The sequence below is a fragment of the Panthera tigris genome, chromosome C1 (genome assembly GCF_018350195.1).
Source record: "Panthera tigris isolate Pti1 chromosome C1, P.tigris_Pti1_mat1.1, whole genome shotgun sequence".
NCBI lineage: Eukaryota > Metazoa > Chordata > Mammalia > Carnivora > Felidae > Panthera > Panthera tigris.
In genome coordinates, this window is record NC_056667.1 from 117,906,715 (window position 1) to 117,930,103 (window position 23,389).

Consider the following 23,389-nt stretch of genomic DNA (forward strand, 5'->3'; position numbering starts at 1 on the left):
ATAAATGTGGATAACACCGCAGTCAAGAATCAGAGCATTTTTATCATAAGGCTCTCTTATGCTACCCTCTTATAGCTACACCTGCTCCCTTCAGGTTGATCAACTTTTCACATTATTGACTTTGTAAAGATAACCAAGTACCTTTACCCATGTTTCTACCAAGATATTGGTCTTTTCTGACCTATTTCTGTTGTTATACCTATCAGCCTTTTTCTGGATGGTTGCTGATTTTTATTCAGTTAGGAAGGGCTTTCTTACCTTAAGATTATAAAAATATGTGCCCATTCTTCTTGTGCCTGTCTATGATTTTACAGTTAAATGTAAATATTTGTTCCTTATATGATTTATTTTTGTATAAGGAATGAGGTAAGAATGTAGCCTTACTTTTCTCCAAATGTCTGACCATTCTCCTAATGCCATTTGTTAAATAAACTATCTTTTCCCCAGTAATGTAAAATACCACTTTTATCTTGTACCAAATTCTCTAACCTAGAGTCTGTTTCTGAGTTTTCTGTTGTGTGCCACTGATTTGCCAGGTTTTCCTGCTTCATTATCACAGCTTAAATGGCTCAAGTTAATTAAATTACTTAAGTTGTCCTTTAAAATTTTTACTCTTGACTTTTGTAAGAATATGAATCATACCAGCTTATTCATGTATTACTGTTATATGCCTGTTGCTTTATAATGTGTTTCAATAATTGGTGCTTTTTTCATTTTTTATGACTTTGATGACCAAGCTCACAAATTTATTCTTTCCGATAGATTTTAGAAATATCTGTGACACGTTCCTAGAGCACCTTTTATACTTTGATTGAGATTTTATTCAGTCTATAGAATAATTTAGGGGAGAATTGATTCTTTTACAGCTTTGAGCCTTCATAGTTAAGAACATGGTCATTTCATTTATTCAGATCTTTTGTCTGTCCTTGAGTATTTTTTATTAATTTATTCCCATGTGTATTGCTTTGGTTTCTCTGTCCCTTCAGTGGAATGTCTTTTAAATTTGACGAGATTCATTTTTTTTTAAGTAGGTTGAACCTCTGGGAAAATGTCACGTTTTATAATCTGTAATATGAGCTTTCTAAACTGGCTCTTCACTATGTCTGCATTCCTAAACCAACAAGCTGTAATTCCCGCAGTCCTTAAAACAAATCCGGAAATGGCTGGTTTCTGACAGTAGCTGTTATTCTTTAGTTACTGATACAAATAACAACAAATTTCCCATGAAGATGGCAATGCATTGTGGACCAAATTAGATATGAATGCAGACTTGCAATTTCAGCTATTTAAGTATGACATTTGGGAAGCTTTGTATTAAGGGAAAGAAACAAACCTGTAATTATAAAACAGTTTCATAAGGCATGCATGTGCCAGCCTGCCCAGCCTCCTTAGACCATTTATACGATTCATTTATGGCACCTGGGAATCTAGGATCTTCTGCTGTCTAAATGAGCTGCCTTTATGTCCAACCCTATTTTATCCCAAGTTGACTATTGCTAAAAGCAGCTACTACTATTCGTTGAGATTCTGTGTGGGATCCAACTTTGTGTTACAGCAAAGAGGTAGAGGTGGTTTTTAGTTAGTTCTGTCTGTCTCTAAACTCTTCGGGCACTTGGACTACTCTATAGGGCTTCCTGGCATGTGTGGCTTGCATGTGTGTGGGTGTCGTTTGGAGGGCCTCTGTGTTGTGGGAGCTTGATGACAGGAGGAAGAAGTAGTCTTTTAACAAAGCTGCTAACGCTGCTTCTAAAATACAGAAATTTTAGATGTATTTTACTCAGTTGATTGAGCATCCACCTTCGGCTCAGGTCTTGATCTCACGGTTCATGGGTTCAGGCCCCACATCAGGCTCTGTGCTGACAGCTCAGAGCCTGGAGCCTGCTTCGAATTCTTTGTTTCCCTCTCTCCCTGCCCCTCCCCTACTCACTCTCTGTCTCTCTCTCTCTGTCTCTCTCAAAAATAAACAAACATAAAAAAAATAAAATACAGGGCTCTTTTATAATATCCCTTTTTTTAAGGAGTTTGCTTTATTAAGTACTTCAGTATATTTTAAATTGTAATTTTGTGGATGTCTGCTGAAGTGCTATTACTTGGTAGATTCTTGGATCAGAATTTGTTGGGGGGGGGGCATTGTAATCCAGTATAAGAAAAAATAATGTCATAGCTAATATTGGAATTATCAAAAGATTTGTTAATTTTTTTATGTTTATTTTTGAGAAAGAGAGCGAGCTTGAGTGGGGGAGGGGCAGAGAGAGAGGGAGACACAGAATCCGAAGCAGGCTCTGGGCTCTGAGCTGTCAGCACAGAGCCCGACACGGGGCTCGAACTCACGAACCGTGAGAGCATGACCCGAGCTGAAGTGGGACGTTTTAACTGACTGAGCCACCCAGGTGCCCCAAAGATTTGTTAATTTAAGGCCATTAACCACTATGCAAGACTATAAGATGAATCCTTAACTTTGTTTTAGGGGGAGAAAATAATTTTCAGTTCATTAAGAACCATTCATTTAAATATAAGCAATATTAATTATAAATTATGTATTAAAGCAGCTTGAACCTTTACTTTTCATATATAATGGTCTATATATTCCCTCAACCTTAGTAAAATATTGTATCAGCATCTTATGATGCAGAAAGACTTTCTAGGCCAAATTAGTGTAGCTTGTGGTGTATATTATGAAGGAGTCCAAACACATTAAAAGGTGTAAAGAATAACATATGACCCATATACCTAACACCTTGCCTAAGGTATAAACTTCTACCAATATAAGTGGTCTGTGTACTTCTTTCGTATTGCATACTCCTTCCTTTGGCTCAGAAATAACAATTATCTCTTTTTGAAACGTAATACAAGCTATGTGTTTTTTTTTAATTTTTTTTATTTAAGTAATTTTTTTTCAATATATGAAATTTATTGTCAAATTGGTTTCCATACAACACCCAGTGCTCATCCCAAAAGGTGCCCTCCTCAATACCCATCACCCACCCTCCCCACCCTCCCACCCCTTGTCAACCCTCAGTTTGTTCTCAGTTTTTAAGAGTCTCTTATGCTTTGGCTCTCTCCCACTCTAACCTCTTTTTTTTTTTTTTTTTTTCTTCCCCTCCCCCATGGGTTTCTGTTAAGTTTCTCAGGATCCACATAAGAGTGAAAACATACGGTATCTGTCTTTCTCTGTATGACTTATTTCACTTAGCATAACTCTCTCCAGTTCCATCCATGTTGCTACAAAGGGCCATATTTCATTCTTTCCCATTGCCGTGTAGTACTCCATTGTGTATATAAACCACAGTTTCTTTATCCATTCATCAGTTGATGGACATTTAGACTCTTTCCATAATTTGGCTATTGTTGAGAGTGCTGCTGTAAACACTGGGGTACAAGTGCCCCTATGCATCAGTACTCCTGTATCCCTTAGGTAAATTCCTAGCAGTGCTACTGCTGGGTCATAGGGTAGGTCTATTTTTAATTTTTTGAGGAAACAAGCTATGTTTTTGAACTTTGCCTAAATGGTAATGTGCTCTGACTCTTCAGCAACTTGCTTTCTTTTTGTTTGCCATAATATATATTTTTAAAAGTTTACTTATTTATTTTGAGAGAGAGAGCACAAGGGGGGGTCGGATGGGGAGAGAAGGAGAAAGAATCCTAAGCAGGCTCTGCGCTGTCAGCACAGAGCCCTATACGGGGCTTGAACCCACGAACCGTGAGATCATGACCTGAGCTGGAGTTGGACACCTAACCGACTGAGCCACCCAGCTGCCCCTCGTTTGCCATAATATTTTTGAGATTCATTTATGTTGGTGTGTATAGTCCATTTATTTTTAGTGCCTATACTGTTTCACCGAATGCCATAGTTTACTTACCTCTTCTGTTGATGGACATTTTGTTTCCAGTTTTTAGAATTAACAAACAATGTTCTTTTGCACATATTTGGGAGGTTCCCTCAGGTACCTATGAATGAAATTGCTGGATTGAAAGGAGCATATATCTTCAGTTTTACTAAATATTGCCAGATTGTCTCCAAAAGTATACCTGTTTGGGATGTCCACCTTCCCTGATTAAATTCTCATTGCTCTACACCCTTGCCGACACTAGATATTATCAGATTTTTTAGTCTGTTAATTCAGTAAGTGATCTCATTATTTTGAATTTCTCTGATTACTAGGGAGGTTAGATGTCTAATGTGTAGTATTACAGGTGTTTTTTCCCAAATATAATTGTATATTACAGCTGCAAATTGTACGCAGAGTTGAAAGCATGAAGTACTTATTACTGGATAGAAATAGACCATAATTCTCTCATTAGATCATAAGCAACTCTGCAGATTTTTGAGGAGGAAATAATTTGGTGTGATTTTCTGATAGTGTATTAGAGCATGGACTTTGGAAGAAGTAAACAAGGGAGCCACGATTCAGGCATCAGTTTGGAATTAAACGTGGCTCCATTATTTACCTGCTTTACGGCCTTGGGCAATTTGTGCAGTCTCTCCAAGTCTGTTTCGTCATCTTTAAAATCAGTGTAACACCTCATGGTTTGAGGATAGAGTTAGGGGAGATGACATTAACAGCTGGCACATAGCACGAGCATGTAGTTTTAGAATGAGGCAAACATGCTTAAACAATAGTGTGAAAGAGGGAAAATACCACAGCAGAAAATGAAATCAGCACTGAAATCTGGCAGCAGTTGTGAGATTAAACTGTGACGTATTGTTAGCTGACTCAGTCTCAGGACCAAGCGAGGGGACGTCTGGCACAGCAAATCCCATTCAGTCATGTCTATGCCATGCATCCATTTGGAAACCCCACTTCTTCCCGTACACGCACCCACACACCTGTGTCACTTGTGTTCGTCTGGGCCCTGTTCGTTTTGTGCCAATCAGGACATCAGTGACTGTGACAGAGCTGTCCAGGGTCACAGTGGATAGACGGGGGTAACCTTGGGACCCTTTTGGGTGCCTGGGATCTGGCCTGGGTTTGGGGACTCCGTCAGTAACCATGCAGCGTGGGAACGATGGCCGGGTGCCCTGGAGCTGATGGTGGAAATGCACGCTTGTTGGGTAATTGTGAATGGATGTTATTCAGACTGTTCTCATGTCCCTCGCCACAGGAATTTCTCCGCATGGCTTCCAGAGAAGTGACCATTACAGTACGCCTCATTCGTTCTTTTGAGCATCGCAATTTCAAACCTATAGTGTATCATGGAGTTAATTTGGACCAAACTACAAAGGAATTTATAGTATTTCTAAAGCAAGGTACGAGATGTCTTAATCATTTCATTTTATCAATATTTTGAGAAAAATAGTTGACTACTATATTGATGGTAATCTTTTAAAACTACTTCGAAAGATACTAATTTAGGTTCTCAGCCAGGTGCTAGGCCAGCTCCTGGTCTGGGCTTTGGCATCAGCCAGAATATCTTCCCAAGGCTCTTTGGGCATTGCGTGTGCCCTCCTCGGGAATCATTACCCTCATGTTTGGCTTCTTCCTCCCCCTCCCGCCTTTTTTTTTTTTTTTTAAAGTGTATTTATTTAAATTGAGAGAGGGAGAGAGAGCCTCTGCAGGGAAGGGGCAGAGACAGAGGGAGACAGAAAGAGAGAGAATCCCAAGCAGGCTGTGTATGTACTGTTAGCGCAGAGCCTGACGTGGGGCTCGAACTCACAAACCATGAAATCATGACCTGAGCTGAAACCAGGAGTCGGATGCTTAACCGAGCAAGCCACCCAGGTGCCACTTCCTCCCCCCCGTTTTTTTAATTAAAAAACCTTAAGATCTCGGTTTGCTTGTGGTGGGCTTATGGATTTGGAGATTGATTAACAAGGGAATGCGGTGTAGCTCATGGTGTTACCTGGCTGAGCACACAGAGGGCCTCATGGGGAGCATGCTCGGAAGGTGGCAGGCCTCCGTCTTTATAGCCGGAAAATCATGAGTGCTGTGGGTCAGTGTGATCACAGAAATGACAGCCAGACCAACTGGTGTTCGTTTTTCATTTTGAGCTTGACGTTCGATAGGCATGAAGTCAGTGAAGGCTTTTTGTAGGACCTCGATGGGTTTCTAACCCCTGTTTTTAATTATTGAAGTGTTCCAATCATCAACATTTGATAAAACATCTAGAATAAGCTTTTATTATTTTAATCGAAATGTAATTTATATATGATGTAATGGACAGATTACATACAGTTCCCTGAGTTTTGACAAATGTATCACTTTATATCCAACTTAATTTTTTTTTTTTACTTTGACATAATTTCAGACACAGAGAAGTTTCAAAAATAGGACAGAGAATTCCTAGATGCTCTCACAGAGGTTCCTGAAATGTTAGCGGTTTGTTACATTATTTTTTTAACCTTAGCCTCCCCTCCCTCCCACCTTTGTCTCCTTTTCTCCCTTTTCTCTCTTACTGAACTTACCCCTTCATTTTTTTCTTTCTGAACCATTTAGAAGTATATTGCTGACATGATTCTCCTTTATCTCTAAATATTTAAGTGTATATTTCCTAAAAGCAAGAAATTCTCGTACATAATTACAGTACAATGATCAAAATCAGGAACCTAACACTGAAATATAGCAAAAGAAAATTCAAGGGCACATGCTACATTCACTTCCTTTAATCTGACTTTTTTTTTTTTAATGTTTATTTTTCTTTTTGAGAGAGAGAGAGAGAGAGAGACAGCGTGTGAGCAGGGAAGGAGCAGAGAGAGAGGGAGACCCAGACAGAATGTGAAGCAGGCTCCAGGCTCCGAGCTCTCAGCACAGAGCCCGACGTGGGGCTTGAACTCACGAGCCATGAGATCATGACCTGAGCCGAAGTCGGACGCTTAGCCGACCGAGCCCCCCAGGCTCCCCTGACATTGTGATTCCTTTAGTCTGCAGTCTTCATCACGTTGGCAGCTTTTTTTTTTAAATTTTTTTTAATGTTTATTTATTTTTTAGAGAAAGTGTATGAGCGGGGGAGGGGCACAGAGACAGGGAGGCACAGAATCCGAAGCAGGCTCCAGGCTCCGAGCTGTCAGCACAGAGCCCGACGCGGGGCTTGAACTCACAAACCGTGAGATCATGACCTGAGCCAAAGTCAGACGCTTAACCGACTGAGCCACCCAGGCGTCCCACGTTGGCAGCTTTGAATAGCACGGGCCAGTTGTTTTATAGGGTGCATCTGGGTTGCATTTTTCTGGTGTCTTCTCACAGTTGGGTTTAGGTTATATGTTTGGCAGAGCAGTCCCGGACGTGATGCAGGCTTCTCTGTGCATCACACCAGGAGGCTCCACTGTCCATCAACACCAGTACTGGCAATGGTAACTCTGATCAGTTGGTTGGAGTGGAGTCTGTCAGGTTTCTCCACTGCAAATTTTAATCGTAATCGAAAAGTAGTTTGTAGGGATATATTCTGAGGCCATGTGAATATCCTGTTACTTCTCAAACTTTGATCCACCAGTTTAGCATTCTTTGATGATTCTTGCCGGGATCAGTGATTATGATAATTGGCAAATGGTGATTTTTCCTATTCTGTCCTTCCTCTTACATATGGTAGTTGTTTTTCTCCACTAAGGAACAGCCCGCACCTCTGCCATCCCATTTATTTATTTAATCATCAATCATATCACTGTGGACTCGCAGATTCTTACTTTAGTCAGAGGATTATAATTCTTTACTCTCATTATTTATTTTGTTGGTTTTTTAAAATTTTTAAAAATTTATTTTTTATTTTTATTTTTTTTAGCGCTTATTCATTATTGAGAGAGAGACAGAGCATGAGCAGGGGAGGGACAGAGACGGGGGGAGATACAGAATCTGAAGCAGGCTCCAGGCTCCGAGCTGTCAGCACAGAGCCCGAGATGGGGCTCGAACTCACAAACCGTGAGATCATGACTTGAGCCGAAGTCGGATGCCCAACCAACTGAGCCACCCACGCTCCCCTCATTATTTATTTTGATGCTCCAGGTATCCCCATTTTGGCTGGTGACAGCCCCTTCCATCGGGCCCCAGGCCCTTCTAACACGTCCCCATCATTCTCTGAGCACTTCTTTACTTTTTTGGTACAAGGTGTTCCAGACTTGTCCTATTCTTTCCCTGCTTCAGCCCTGGAAGCAGCTATCTCTCTGAGGAGCTCTGATTCCGTTACTGGAGAATGATATTGCAAAACCAGTATCTTGGTTTATATATATGCAGTGGAAATGTATATAGCTAAGTTTCTAAAATGTGGTAAATTCCTTTTTTTTTCCCCCACCATCATTAGTATTTTATTTATCCCTCACTGCTCTGAACACACATGTTGTCTCACACAGATGAGGACACCAGTCAGGACTGCAGTGCAGGTTGATTCATTTTTCCATACCCTCCCCCCTCCCCCCTCCCCCCGCAGCCTGGGTTGGAGTCCCAGCTGGCCCTGTCCCGGAACATGCCAGATGTGGTCAGACTCTGGGCAAGGCCAGGCATCTGGCAGACCAGCCTCTTCGGGAGCAGCAGTCTCCACTCAGGGGGCCTACTTCCATCAGTCTGGGTCTGAGCCTAGAGCGCATGCTCCAAATCCAAAATGTGGTGAATTCTTGACATTGTACTTCCTGATTGACTTTGTAAATCTTCTCAACTCTTCTCCCTCACATTTCCCCCGACCTCTAATTTTGGTAGTTTTACTACTCAGTATTACCTGTATAGGTCAAGGTGGGCGACATATACAGAAGACAGACCAGTCAGTTGGCTTCGTAGTGACTGTGAAAGATTTCATGAGAACATAATTGTTCGTGAAAGTAACTACAGGCTGATGTATAGAGTATGTGTTGTTGTTGTTGCTGTGTTCTTAATTCTTAGGGGGGAGTTGAGAGTTGGCACTAAGATATTGCCAATTATATAGTGTCCTGCTTTTGGAAAAGATAACACCAAAAAGCATATTTGGGTTTTGAAGTAAAAATAAACCCCTACATTGCTTACTTTAAAACCTGTCTGTGTGTTATGGCTGACAGCGTTTCTTAGTGTTGACCTTGTAAGTGCTCTGATGTTCTTGGTACGGTGCAGGATAGGTTCTTCCTGAAGTCCTGGAGAATAAGGTGTGATCTTCAGGCTGCTACAGTGGCAGGAAGAGACATAGTCCCCCCGGGGTCACTGTACTCTTCTCCTTCTAGGTACCCTAGGACGCCTTCTCCGTTAGAGCAGCAGTACCGATCACAGCTCGGTGCTCGGCCGCGCCTTCCCACATCTTTTACCCGTGTTAGTAACAACATGGCTGCTGCTTGTTTTAGTTGTGCGGGTGGGACACTAGAAGGTGAACTTTTGGGGTGTGGGCTCTGTGCCCAAGCCTATCCGATTGGAAGCACTGTGGAACCTCTCTGAAAGGTCGGTGGGCCACCTGTCTACCTTTTACAGTTTTGTATGTGACGAAGACCAAAGAGTTTATTTCTGGGGAATTTTTCAAGTAATAATGATAACCAACTTTGTATGTGGTCCTGTGCTCGGAGCTTAAACTAGGTGATCTCATTTCATCCTCACAGAATCCTTCTAAAGTGGGATTGGTTATGTCCTCATCTTACAGGTGAACCAGCTGAGGGACAGTGAGGTTAACACACTTGCCTGCGGTGACGTGGCTAGTAAAAGCCAAAGCTGCAATTCGACACAGGCAGTTTAACTGTACAACGCGTGCTCTTAAACACCGCGCTAAGTTGCCTCCTTTCTTTTCTCCTGCCTCACTTGCTGAGGTGGGATCTCTGAGCTAAATGGACCCCCTGTCAGTGAGTCTTTGCGTGGAGTTCACCTTGCTCTAGCGTTTTGAACACGGACAGCGAGCAGAGAGGTTTGCCACCATGGCACAGTGAATTTTGCACACAGCCAAAAGTGGTCATTGTGATGAATGATCTCTTGGGGTTATTTAAAACATTTTTTTAAATGTTTATTCAATTTTTAGAGAGAGAGAGTAAGAGTCGGGGAGGGGCAAAGAAAGAGGGAGACACAGAATCCGAAGCAGGCTCCAGGCTCTGAGCCATCAGCACAGAGCCTGATGCGGGGCTCGAACTCACTAGCCATGAGATCATGACCTGAGCCGAAGTCGGATGCTTAACCGACTGAGCCACCCAGGCATGCCGTGATCTTTTGGGGTTATTTTAGATGACTTCTTGCCTTTCTAACTGTTCTTCACTTTTTTGTCATCCTTCATCTAGTCTGCTGCTTTGTCTGTCTGTATTTCTCCCTCAGCCAAGGAACTTTGGTTAAATTGGATTCATTCTCCATTGACAATCACTGTTCCACAACATCATGCTATTAAAACCTAAAGTTATATAAATGCAGTAAATATAAGCTCATTTATTTATAAATAAGTATATAAATACAGATTATATTTATGTATGAGTATATAAATAAAATAAAATAAGCCTGTTATTAACATATGGGGGATGGATGTTATTCAGATATTCTGATCACAGAGGTACTGTATATACTACCTTATATAGATGACTTTCTAGATTCAGAATAGTGTCCAAACCAGCTATCTAGCTAATATAAGACCTTTTCATTAATCTTTGATTTGGAAGCATTTAAATATTTTGTAACACGTGAGACCTTCTAAATGTAAAATCATTTCACCCACAAAACAGAAAAAAGCTGTGGAGGGTTTGTCCAGACTTGCAGTTCAGAACTCCTTCATCCCTCATATACCATCTCTGTATGTATATGTGTTTTGAGTACTTTCTTACTTTATGGCACTATAAGATGCTTCAGGCTCATTGTGTAGATTTCCTGTCCCTGTCCCAGAATCAGCCATTTCTCAAAGGATCCCTGGTTCCTGAACGCAGATCTGGGTGTGGTCATTACTCCTGGGGTATTGTTCTTTAAAGCTCTCTCAGCTGAGGGGGACCTGGGTGGCTCAGTGGGTTGAACGCCCGACTTTCGGCTCAGGTTATGATCTCATGGTTTGTGAATTCAAGCCCCACGTCGGGCTCTGTGCTGACAGCTTAGAGCCTGGAGCCTGCCTCGGATTCTGTGTCTCCCTGTCTCTCTGCTTCTCCCTCACTCACGGTCTGTCTCTCCCAAAAATATATAAATATTAAAAACAAACAAAAATAAAGCTCTCTCAGCTGAAAGGGCAACCTGTGCGCATACACACATCCCCAAGTGTTTTCATGTCACCATCTGTATCTGTGTGGTAAACATGAGTCCTTCCTGATGTTTTCCAGTCCATCCCAACATGTCTCCTTCTAGCTTCCTCCCCTGGCGGATTTGTGTTTCCACTCCAAGAATGAGAACTCTGGCTCCCATCCTCTGCCATCCACTTACTTAATTCTTTAATTCCAGTTTACATGTCTAGCAGTATCAGAGTTTTTCATCTATACCCTCTGGGAAGCAACTTGATATTAACTAGAGCACAGTGCTTTTGTGCAGCTCCTTTTGCCTTAGTCTTACAAGAATCTCTTCACTGCCACGGTTAATTAGATCAGCAGCCTTTCTTTCACTGCCTTCAGGAAGGTTGCTTCATACATTTGCAATGCAGCTGGATTCTTTGGTCATATCTGCAATCTTTCCTGGGATCTTCTGCCCTCCTAAATGGTGGTTTCTCACTTTGCACACATTCAAGCTCACTCTTTGTGCTCTAAAGTTCTGTGGGCTTCAACAGATGACTAATGTTGTGCAGCCACCGTGACACTGTTTACAGAATAGTTTCACCACCATAAAAATCCCCCATGGTTTGCCTGCTCATCCTCCCCCACAAGCCACAGGCAACCACTGATCCCTTTAATGCCTCTAGTTTTGCTTTTTCCAGGATATCATGTACTTAGACTTACACAATATATAGTCTTGGCGGACTGGTTTCTTTCATTTAGAAGCATGTATCTCAGGTTCCATTGTGTCTTTTCTTGGCACACCATGTCTTCTTAATTCCTTTTGATCTGGAGCAGCCCCCCTGCCTTTTATCTGTCACTATATTGATTTTTTTTAATCTCGATTTATTTGATTGTTTTCTCATGATCAGATTCAGGTTAAATATTTTTGGCAGGATTACCGCCTAGGTTGCAGGTGGGCAAGCTACGACAAGCTAAGTCTGACCTGCCACCTGCTGCCACCTGCTTCTGTAAACGAAGTTTATTGGAACACAGCCATGGCTGTGACGGAGACCGCGTGGCTCACAAAAGCTAAAATGTTGACAAGCTGGCCTTTACATAAATAGTTTGCTGACCTCCGATGGAGGTGACTCATTCTTGTTTGCATCATATCCGAAAGCGCTTGATGCTGCTTTGTCCTGTTACTGGTCATACAGATTTCAGTCATTTGGTTAAGGCACTGGCTGCTGGATTTCTCTGTTGTAAAAGTATCTTTCTAATTAATAAGTAGCGTATGGAGTGATAAACATTGAGACCATATACATATCTTGTTTCCAGCAGTTTTGGTATTTCCCAGTGATCCTTATCTGAATCGCTGATATTGCTAGAAATCAGGATTTTTCTTACTGTATGATTCTTTCTACATTTATTATTTCACATGCTGCTGTAAAGAAGCAGTCCCCTGGTCCCCCCCCCCCTTTTTTTTAGAAAGGAACAGGGTAATTTTGTAGTAGTATAGTCACAGCATATTATCACCTTGTCACAAAGAGACTCGTCCTTCAACACTATGTTGAGGTGATGCTTTCTAGTTTGTACTAAAAAATATACTGTAGATCCTTTAGTGTAATTTTTTTTAATGTTTATTCATTTTTTGAGAGAGAGAGAGACAGAGCACGTGCAGGGGAGGAGCAGAGAGAGAGGGAGACACAGAATCTGAAGCAGGCTTCAGGCTCTGAGCTGTCAGCACAGAGCCCCACATGGAGCTCGAATCCACGAACTGCGAGATCATGACCTGAGCTGAAGTCGGATCTTAACTGACTGAGCCACCCAGGCGCCCCTAGATTCTTTAGTTTAAATTCTGAACTCTATAAACTTAAAACACAAAATAACACTCTGTTTTCTGTGGCTGTGACTTATAGAATGAGAGTATAAAAAACATAGGGGATATGATAAGTTAGAGGCAGTTAGTGCTTACTTCTAGGAAAGGAGAGATAAGGGGACTAGGGAAAGACAGGTTTCAGCTGTATCTATATTGTCTTATTTCATAAAAAGTAGAAAAGGATCTGAAGCGGTCATGACAGTATGTTCAATTTGGTTGGTGGGTTAAAGGAATTTTCTATTCTCCACACTTTTTATGTTTAGAGTATTTCATAATTAAAATGAATAGCATCTCGATAGAGCTGAACCTTGGAATCTTACTATTATATAGATAGGACCCCTTGTTAAGTTATAATATTGGACATTATTCTGATTAATGGTGGGTGTTTGGTGTTCTTGCTTATACTGATTAGTCATTGAATTGGTCACTTTTTTCCCTTAGGTGTTTGTGCTTTCCCAAAAGTCTAAAAATAAGTTACAAACTGTACTCCTTCTATTTTTATAGCCTTTACTATGAGGTAAAGAATTATTTTATTGCCTGTTGATATTTTAATAATTTTTGAGACTTTATTGATTTTTATATTGAAATGTATGTTTTAACACTTCAGACTTCTTTGGGGGGCATCCTAACTGCCAGCAGTATATTTATTAAGTTGCCTTATTTTGCTTATTAATTTTTCTATGGATGCCTTTCATGGAGACCTAAGTGAATGAGGAAAGTTAGTGGTTACCTTCTCATCAACTTTCCAATAATGAAATATTAAATTAATTTTTGCAGAATTCATTCTGTAATCCCAGATTCTCCTGTAAAAGTTCGTTAGGTCTCAAAGTTAAGTTCAAAGGTGAGGAAAGATAAAATAAAAGAAAAACTCTGTGTAAAGTTGGACATCCTTTTCAAAATGTAATAGATAGGCCCCAGACTTTTCCTTTCAGCTAAGGTGAGCAACAGGAACTGAACTCACTCTTGCCTGGAACAACTAAAAAAAAAAAAAAAAAAAAAAAAACCAAACTATGCAAAATTTATGCAATAGTGGTTTTCAGATACCGGACATCAGGCAGCATAAGACAGTGGTCCCTGGGATAGGGGAAGCAAACAAGGTGACCCCTGTGATTGTGCCACCTTACCACCTGGAGGGAGTCTGTAGGCTACAGAGCAGGTAGGACTTGGTGAGTTCCATGAGTTCAGCTCAACAGCTGGCACACTGGAGGGGAGCCTGGAGACTTCATAGGGCAGAGACCTGGAACGGAGAGGGCTGTGCAAAGGGAATGCTCTGAAGATTTGCAGAGCGTGTGTCTTCAGTTGAATACAGTCAGCACAAGGGTATAAGGAAACTACCGGCAGTCAAGGTGAAGAACAATCTGAAGGAAGCAGAAGGCAGCATGCTCAGAGCTCAGACAGGCCTGAGAATAGTTTTGTGTTGTTTTTTTTTTTTCCTCCACACCAGCCAGAATGGAAGAGCTTGTGATTCACAGGTTATCAGGCAGAGTACCTAAAGGGGTATTGCTGAAATTGTAAGGCAAAATGAGCCCTAGAGTAAATTCCGCTCTGCTCTCACCTGACAAAGCTCGGAAGCAAGACTCGAAAGGATCTAAGTTTCCAAGTAGTTTAACAAAGCTCAGGATGTTTATAGAAACACACAAATATCCAGCACTCAACAAGATAAAATTCACAATGACCTGAATCAAATCAGAACTTACCAGGCGTGCAAAGAAGTGAGAAAATATGACCCATCATTAGGAGAGAAATCAATCCAGTAAAACCAGCCCAGGAATGCTGCAGATGACAGAATTAGTAGACAAGGACAATTGAAAATTATTATAACTATACTGCAAATGTTCAGGAAGGTAGACGGACAGTTGAACATGTTAGCAATGGAAGATGTGAAAAGAAAAAAATCCCAAATTGAACTAGAGATGAAAACTACAACGTTTGAGATGGATATTCACCGAATAGGATTAACATGTAGATCAGATGCGGAAGAAAAGATTCTTAAACTGAAAACAAAGCAACAAAAACAGTCTAAAATAAAGCATAGAAAAAAACCCGAAAGAAAAATAAATAGAGTGGTAAGGAGGGGTGGGGCAGCTGCCATTAGCTAGAAATACGTGTAATTGGAGACCATGAAGAGGGGAGCTGGGACAGGGGGGACAGAAGATGTATTGGAAGAAATGATGGTCGAAAATTTTACAAATGTGATGAAAACTATAAACCCACATATTCAAGCAGTTCAACAAATCCCAAGCAAAAGAAGGATGAAGAAAGCTATACCAAAGCATATATAATGAAGTCGCTTATAGCTGGTGATAAAGAGAAAGTTTAAAAACAGCCCCCCCCCGCCAAAAAAAAAAACATATTATATAAGGAGGAACAAAGAGGAAAGACAGACTTCTCATCAGAATGAGTGCATGTCAGAAGATGCGGAGCGACATCTTTAAAGTATTGAAAGACAAAAAGTCAATCTAGGATTCTATTCCCATCTTTCAGAAATGGAGGCATAAGAAAGACTTTTTAGACGTACAGAAGCTGAAAGAGACCATCACCAGGAAACATCAACTACGGGAAATGTTAAAGGGCCTTCTTCCAACAGAAGGAAAATGATACCAGATGGAAATTTGGAGGCACACAAAGAAATGAAGACTATTGGAGATGGTAAACATGGGTCAATATGAAAGGCTTTTTTTCCCTTATTTAAAAAATTTTCTTAAAATAGGCTTCATCACATAAAGAAAAACACTAACCATGTTGTGGCGTTTGTGGAAAATATATGACAGAACTAGTACAAGGCCTAGGAGGGGAGAAATAGAAACATATCCTTTTTATTTTAAATTTTTTTATTAAAACATTTCTGCAATGTTTATTTTTGAGAGAGAGAGAGACAGAGACAGAGTGTGAGTGCAGGAGGGACAGAGAGAGAGGTGAGACATAGAATGTGAAGCAGGCTCCAGGCTCTGAGCTGTCAGCACAGAGCCCAATGCAGGGCTCGAACCCATGAATCGTGAGATCATGACCTGAGCGGAAGTTGGATGCTTAACCAACTGAGCCACCTGGGTGGTCCTCTTTTTTTTTAATGTTTATTTTTGAGAGAGAGAGAGTGCACACAGGCCGGGGGGGGGGGGTGCAGAGAGAGAGAGAGAAACAGAATCCAAAGTAGGCTCTGCGCTGTTAGCACAGAGCCAGATGCGGGGCTTGAACTCATGAATTGTGACTTCATGACCTGGGCCGAAGTCAGTTGCTCAACAGGCTGAACCACCCAGGTGCCCCTGGAAGCGTAAGATTCTTTCACTCTCTATAAAGTGTTACAGTGTCGCTTGGAGGTAGACTGATAAGTTAAAGATGTTTACTGCAAATCTTAGAGCAACCACATGTTCAGGCACACACACACATTACCTGAGTTATAGATAATAGGCGAACAGAAGGGTTAAAATGGAATCATAAAAAATTGTCAGAGAGCCATTTGTCAAAAGAATGTAGAAGAGGAAATAACAGAAGGACAAAACCAAACCCAAATAGCAAAGTGGTAGATTTCAATCCAATCATGTCAGTAATCACATTAAATGTAAATGGTCTGAACTCCCTAATTAAAAGACAGACATAACAAGCAGTCCTAAATTATGTGTTACCAATAAGGCATGCACTTTTTTTTTTTTTTACTGTTTTTATTTATTTTTTAGAGAGAGAGAGTGAGTGGGAGAGGGGCAGAGAGAGAGAGAGAGGGAGACACAGAATCCGAAGCAGGCTCCAGGCGCTGAGCTGTCAACACACAGCCCGACGTGGGGCTCAAACCCACAAGCCGTGAGATCATGACCTGAGCTGAAGTCGGACGTTCGACTGACTGAGCCACCCAGGTGTCCCAGGGCATGCACTTTAAATATAAAGATAAAAATCAGTTAAAGGTAAAAGGACATAGAAGTTATACCATGCTGATACTAATCAAAAGAAAACTGATATCAGATAAAGTAGAATTCAGAGTTAAGAATATTGCTGGGGATAAAGACTCTCATTTGATAATGGTAAGACACCGATTAAGATGACATAAGGATTCTAAATGTTTATGCACCTGACATGACAGAACTTCAAATATGTATGAGGTCAAAGCTAACAGAACTGCAAAGAAAAATAGGTGATTCTGCAATTATTGTGAGAAATTTCAGCACTGCTCCCTCAATAATTGATGGAGCACAAAGAGAATCTGTAAGGATACAGAAAACTTGAACAACACTTATTGGACTAAATTGGCTACATTGACGTTTGTAGAACACTCCACCAGACAACAGAATACACATTCCTCTCTGGTGTACACAGAACATATACCAAGAGACCATATTGCAAGCCATAAAACTAAAGTCATGATGAATGTAGAAGGATTAAATTCATACAACGTAGGGTTTTTTGACTACGGTGGAATTAGATGAGAAATCAATAACAAGTATCTCTGGAAAATTCCAAAATATTTGGAAACCAAATAGCATACTTCTGAATAACCTACGTGCAAAAGCAGAGGTCAAAAGACGCAGTATTGTGAACTGAAAAAAAACGAATGCACAACTTTGCAAAATTTATGGGAAACAGGTAAAACAGTACTTAGAGGAATGTTTATAGGACTAGAAGTGCCTAAATTAGAGAAGAGATCTCAAATCAATGATTTCAGCTTCTATGTTAAGAGACTAGAAAAAGAAAAATTAAAACCAAAGTAAGCTAAAATAAAAAAATAAAGATTGCAGTAGAAAATAGAAAACCGCAGTGAAAATAGCATCCAAAGCTAATTCTTTTTTCTTCATGATTAAAAATTTATTTATTCATTTATAATTTACATCCAAGTTAGTTAGCATATAACATAGTGCAATAATATTTTCAGAAATAGATTCCAGTGATTCATCTCCTATGTATAACACCCAGTGCTCATCCCAACAGGTGTCTTCCTTGATGCCCCTTCACCATTTACCCCATCAGCCCCTCCAGCAACCGTCGGTTCTCCATATTTAAGAGTCTCTTATGTTTTGTCCCCTTCCCTGTTTTCATATTATTTTTGCTTCCCTTCCCTTATGTTCATCTGTCTCGTATCTTAAAGTCCTCATATGAGTGAAGTCATATGATATTTGTCCTTCTCTGACTGACTTACTTCGCTTAGCATAATACCCTCTAGTTCCATCCATGTTGTTGCAAATGGCAAGATTTCGTTCTTTTCGATTGCTAAGTAATACTCCATTGTATATATATACCATATCTTCTTTATCCATTCATCCATTGATGGACATTTGGGTTCTTTCCATACTTTGGTTATTGTTGATAGTGCTGCTAGAAACATTGGGGTGCATGTGCCCCTTCGAAACAGCACACCTGTATCCCTTGGATAAATACCTACTAGTGCAATTGCTGAGTCTTAGGGTAGTTCTATTTTTAACTTTTTGAGGAATTTCCATACGATTTTCCACAGTGGCTATACTAGTTTGCATTCCCACCAGCAGTGTAAAACAGAGCCTCTTTCTCCGCATCCTTGCCAACATGTGTTGTTGCCTGAGTTGTTCATGTTAGTCATACTGATAGGTGTAAGGTGGTATTTCATTGTGGTTTTGATTTGTATTTTCCTGATGATGAGTGATATTGAGCATTTTTTCATGTGTCTGTTGGCCATCTGGATGTCTTCTTTGGAAAAGTGTCTATTTTGCCCATTTCTTCACTGGATTATTTGTTTTTTGGGTGATGAGTTTGGTAAGTTCTTTATAGATTTTGGATACTAACCCTTTATCCAATATGTCATTTGCAAATACCGTTTCCCATTACGTCGGTTGCCTTTTAGTTTTGTTGATTGTTTCCTTTGCTGTGCAGAAGGTTTTTATTTTGATGAGGTCCCAATAGTTCATTTTTGCTTTTAATTCCCTTGCCTTTGGAGACGTGTTGAGCAAGAAATTGCTGTGGCTGAGGTCAAAGAGGTTGTTGCCTGTTTTCTCCTCTAGGGTTTTGATGGTTTCCTGTCTCACATTTAGGTCTTTCATCCATTTTGAGTTTATTTTTGTGTATGGTGTAAGAAAGTGGTTCAGTTTCATTCTTCTGCATGTTGCTGTCCAGTTCTCCCAGCACCATTTGCTAAAGAGATTTTTTTCCATTGGATACTCTTTCCTGTTTTGTCAAAGATTAGTTGGCCATCCATGTGTGGGTCCATTTCTGGGTTCTCTATTCTATTCTATTGATCTGAGTGTCTGTTTTTGTGCCAGTACCATGCTGTCTTGATGATTACAGCTTTGTAGTAGAGGCTAAAGTCTGGGATTGTGATGCCTCCTGCTTTGGTTTTCTTTTTCAACATTACTTTGGCTAGTTGGGGTCTTTTCTGGTTCCATACAAATTTTACGATTGTTACAAACATATACTTATTTTTCCCCCATTTTACTCAAAACGTGGCTTACTTGAAAAATAATGGTCAGCCTTTCTTTACCTTTAACATATCTTGAAGATCTTACATTAGTAGAGTGCTTTCTTGGCCTCTTTTTTTTTTTTTTTTTTTGTACAGTTGAAAACTATGTCTCATTGTTTGGGCATATTATAATTTATTTGCAAAGCCTCCCCACCGGAGGACATTTCTTTGGATTTTCCTAAGCATTTGCTATTGCAACCAGTGCTACAGTTAGTATCCTGGTATATGTGTCATATTGAACACGTGTGCAGAGTGTGCAAAGTGTATCTCTGTGATCAATTCTCCAAGTGGAATTGCTAGATCAAAGGGTATATGCATATGTAATTTTGATATATATCAGATTGCCCTCTGTAGGTATTGTAGCATCAGATGTTATTAATGAAAACTAATACTGGTATTTGAAATACTCCTTTAAAAAGAATATTTAGTTTTTTGTTGTTGTTGTTGTTGTTGTTGTTTTTTTTTTGCATTCTTTGCTGAGGTAGAGTAGTTATATTGTAGGTTGTCTGAATTTTGGGAAGAGTAATGACTGTTCTAGATCATTGGTTTCCACTATTGGCCAAAGACCCTGAAGGGGTCATATGCTAAACTAACATCAACTGTATAGAAAATACTACCTCACACATGAATGCTATATATTTCAAATGTGCATAGATGCTGTTGTATTGAATAAAATGCCAGTGCATTTAAGAACGTTGCTGAATCCTTAATTCAGCTAATAACGGCTCAACATCTTCTCAGTGGTTCCATTATTTTAGGTGACCTTTGGATTTTGGTGGCATGTTAGCTTCATTTTGTGTTCTATTGACCTTTTCAAAGTAGCTTAGTCTGGAGGTCTAGGAGAACAGAGCAAAAGACTATGCATATACCATGAGTGTCTATTTGAATATAATAAAAATAATATTTCTTTTATAGATATTCCTTTGAGGACCAGCCTGCCACCACCATTCAGAAATTATAAATACGGTAACTAATTTTTCGTATTCTTTAAAAGTGTATATTAATATAGTTTCACATTAGTTTTACGTTGCTAGCAATTTGAATTTGGTTTTTAAAAATTAGTTTACTATCTGTAAATAAAAACCAATATGGAAGTTTATTTAGAAATCTCGAAATCCTGGTGTATCATTAAATTGTAATTGTGTATGAAAGTGGCCTATTTATGAGGAATAAATAGCATATTTGGCAAACCATGTCTAAAATGAATTTCTTGGGGCGCCTGGGTGGCTTAGTCGGTTAAGCATCTGGCTTCGGCTCAGGTCGTGATCTCGCAGTTTGTGAGTTCGAGCCCCATGTTGGGCTGTGTGCTGACAGCTCAGAGCCTGGAGCCTGCTTCGGATTCTGTGTCTCCCTCTCTCTCTGCCCCTCCTCCACTCATGTTCTCTCTGTCTCTCAAAAATAAATAAACATTAAAAAAAATTTTTTTAAAAATTAAATGAATTTCTTTGTAAGGTAACCAGAAAAGAAAAGTGATTAAAGACTGGGAATTAAAAGAAGAGATTAAACATTAATTTAAATGCCAGTAACTTGAGCATATTACATAGCAGTTTTGTATGTTGCAGTGTTGTTTAAAAATGTAGTAATGAGGCAGGAAGTTGGGTTTCATTATTTGGTAAAAAGATGGCATGGTTATTAACCTTCAGCAGAATGACACTCATCAAACTTTGAGTCTGAGACTTCACTTGAAAATTATGACGCACCTAATAAATATTTCTGTTAATTGGTACAGACATTTTTTGAAGTATAAATTTTTTATTACCTTAGATCATTTTTTTTGGAGTGGCTTTTAATTCTGTTCCCATTTGGTAGAGCAACTTATGACCTAAAATACTTTGAAATCACAATCTTCACCGTGTGTATGCATTTTAATATCCAGAGACTAATTGTGAGGTCATAAGGGGTAGTCAGGCAGAAGTTGAAGGCGCTGAGTGGAAAGTACTTTGATTTATTGGGCTTAAAGAATTTACATACTAAATATTGAATAAGAGAAAGGAATAAAAAAGCATGGTTAAGTAAATATGAAACTTCTCAATTCTGGCTTTCATGGCTTTCAGAGTATAATCACTTGCAATATAACCTTAAACTTGAATCAACCTACAAATGCCGTTTCCTTTTTTGCATGGTGCGTGCGTGCCTCTGTGTGTGTGTGTGTGTGTGTGTGTGTGTGTGTGTGTGTGCGTGTGCATATACATGCATATGCATACATACTCAAACTTGTGTTCCATGTAAGTTATTTTGAAAAATAAGTTTTAGATACTGGCATTAGAATGTCTGACTATTAATCATCATGGTGGTAGATCATGTGCCTTTTATATTTCTCCACCTTTTTAACACTGCTTTGTTCTAGGATTTGTGTACTATTTAGGTGAATTGGCAGAAGAAGTGAATACATTTATCTGTGAAATTAGAAATTAGAGAACTAGGGTTTTGATAGACTTCCAGGGACTTAGTAACTCAGTCTGGGTTTGGCTTTGTAACAATCTGCTGCTTTGTGTTCACTCAGAACAGCCAAACATTACTTTCTCACCTGTCATTGTCCTTCGGTATTGCTACATACTCTGTGGGAATAGAATCCATTGGGTGATGGGGAGTGGAAAGGGTGCAGAGTCAGATTTCCACTCTGTTGGTTGCGGTCTTTGTGCCCTTGGGCAAAGAGGGCTGGCTCACTCGACTTGAGAGTCTGAGATTTCTCATGGCTCTTCTCCCATTTAATTGTCATCTACATCTATTATTGATTTATCCTGACCAGACTGTGTGTTCTAAAGCACATCGGATGCTGTCTTATTTTTAAACCTTGTCACCTAGACACTGTGCATGTGTGTAATAAATATTGGTGGCTGTGCAGCATGGAGCTTCTAATACTGTTTGTTTCATGAGGCTGTGTCAGATTAAACAATGCTCGTGTGAACACGTCAAATACCTAACAAGTTTTTTATTTTTATTTTTATGAGGTTATGTTCCTCAAGGAATTTCCATTAAGGGTGCAATACCCATAGATGTTGTTTCTGTTAATAATGCAGATATTTTTGGGGGTGCCTGGGTGGCTCAGTCGTTTAAGCATTCAACTTCAGCTCAGGTCATGATCTCGTGGCTTGTGAGTTCGAGCCCCACGTCGGGCTCTGTGCCGACAGCTCAGAGCTTGGAGCCTGCTTCAGATTCTGTGTCTCCCTCTCTCTTTGTCCCTCCCCTGCTTGGGCTCTGTCTCTGTCTCTCTCTCAAAAATAAATAAACATTAAGAAAATTTAAAAAAATAATGCAGGTTTAAAAAATTTTTTTAATTTTTAATTTAAAAAAAATTTTTAATGTTTATTTTTGAGATAGAGACAGAGCGTGAGTGGGGAAGGGGCAGAGAGTAGGGAGACATAGAATCTGAAGCAGGCTCCAGGCTCTGAGCTGTCAGCACAGAGCGCGACGCGGGGTTCGAATTCACGGGCCGTAAGATCGTGACCTGAGCCAAAGTCAGACGCTCAACCGACTGAGCCACCCAGGCGCCCCAATGCAGTTTTTTTTTAAAAAAGAAGTAAGAACAAGTGAAAAAAGATTGTTTAACAAGAAAGGGACATTATTATTAATATAATATATTTTGCTAGCTTGTTGTTTCTTATCACATCTTACCCGTTTCTGTTGGAGGGAAAAATCTATAAATTTCTGTTCACATTATTTCTTCTTCTGCTAAAAAAAAAATGTAGCCCTCTTATTATGGGTTTGCAGAACCCATTAGAACAAAGATATTTGTAATTTAAAGGCTCATTAGCAAAATATATAGAACATAATTAATATTTGGTAAGACCAAACTACAGTTTTGCATATTGATTGTAACAGGCTTTAAGTGGGATTCATTCTTTTTTTTTTTAATTTTAATGTTTATTTATTTACTTTTGAGAGATAGAGAACACACATGTGTGCACATAAGTGGGGGAGGGGCAGAGAGAGGGAGGGAGAAAGAATCCGAAGCAGGCCCCAGGCTCCGAGCTGTAAGCACAGAGCCTGACCTGGGGCTCAAACCCACAAACCATGAGAACATGACCTAAGCCGAAGTCAGATGCTTAACCAACTGAACCCTAAGCAGGATCCTTTTACTTAAAAA

At 39.9% G+C, this 23,389-nt stretch overlaps 1 protein-coding gene across 6 annotated transcripts in view; it reads left to right on the forward strand.

The window, feature by feature from the left end:
* The window catches only part of CC1H2orf76 (chromosome C1 C2orf76 homolog), a 61,908-nt gene that overhangs the window by 18,990 nt on the left and 19,529 nt on the right, over nucleotides 1–23,389 (forward strand). For all 6 annotated transcript variants that reach the window (XM_007091150.3, XM_007091149.3, XM_007091147.3 and 3 more), the window contains 2 exons: nucleotides 5,104–5,248; nucleotides 20,218–20,268. In XM_007091150.3, the coding sequence (XP_007091212.2) occupies nucleotides 5,116–5,248; nucleotides 20,218–20,268 (184 nt within the window). In that variant the 5' untranslated portion in view covers nucleotides 5,104–5,115. The remainder of the gene's footprint in view (nucleotides 1–5,103; nucleotides 5,249–20,217; nucleotides 20,269–23,389) is intronic.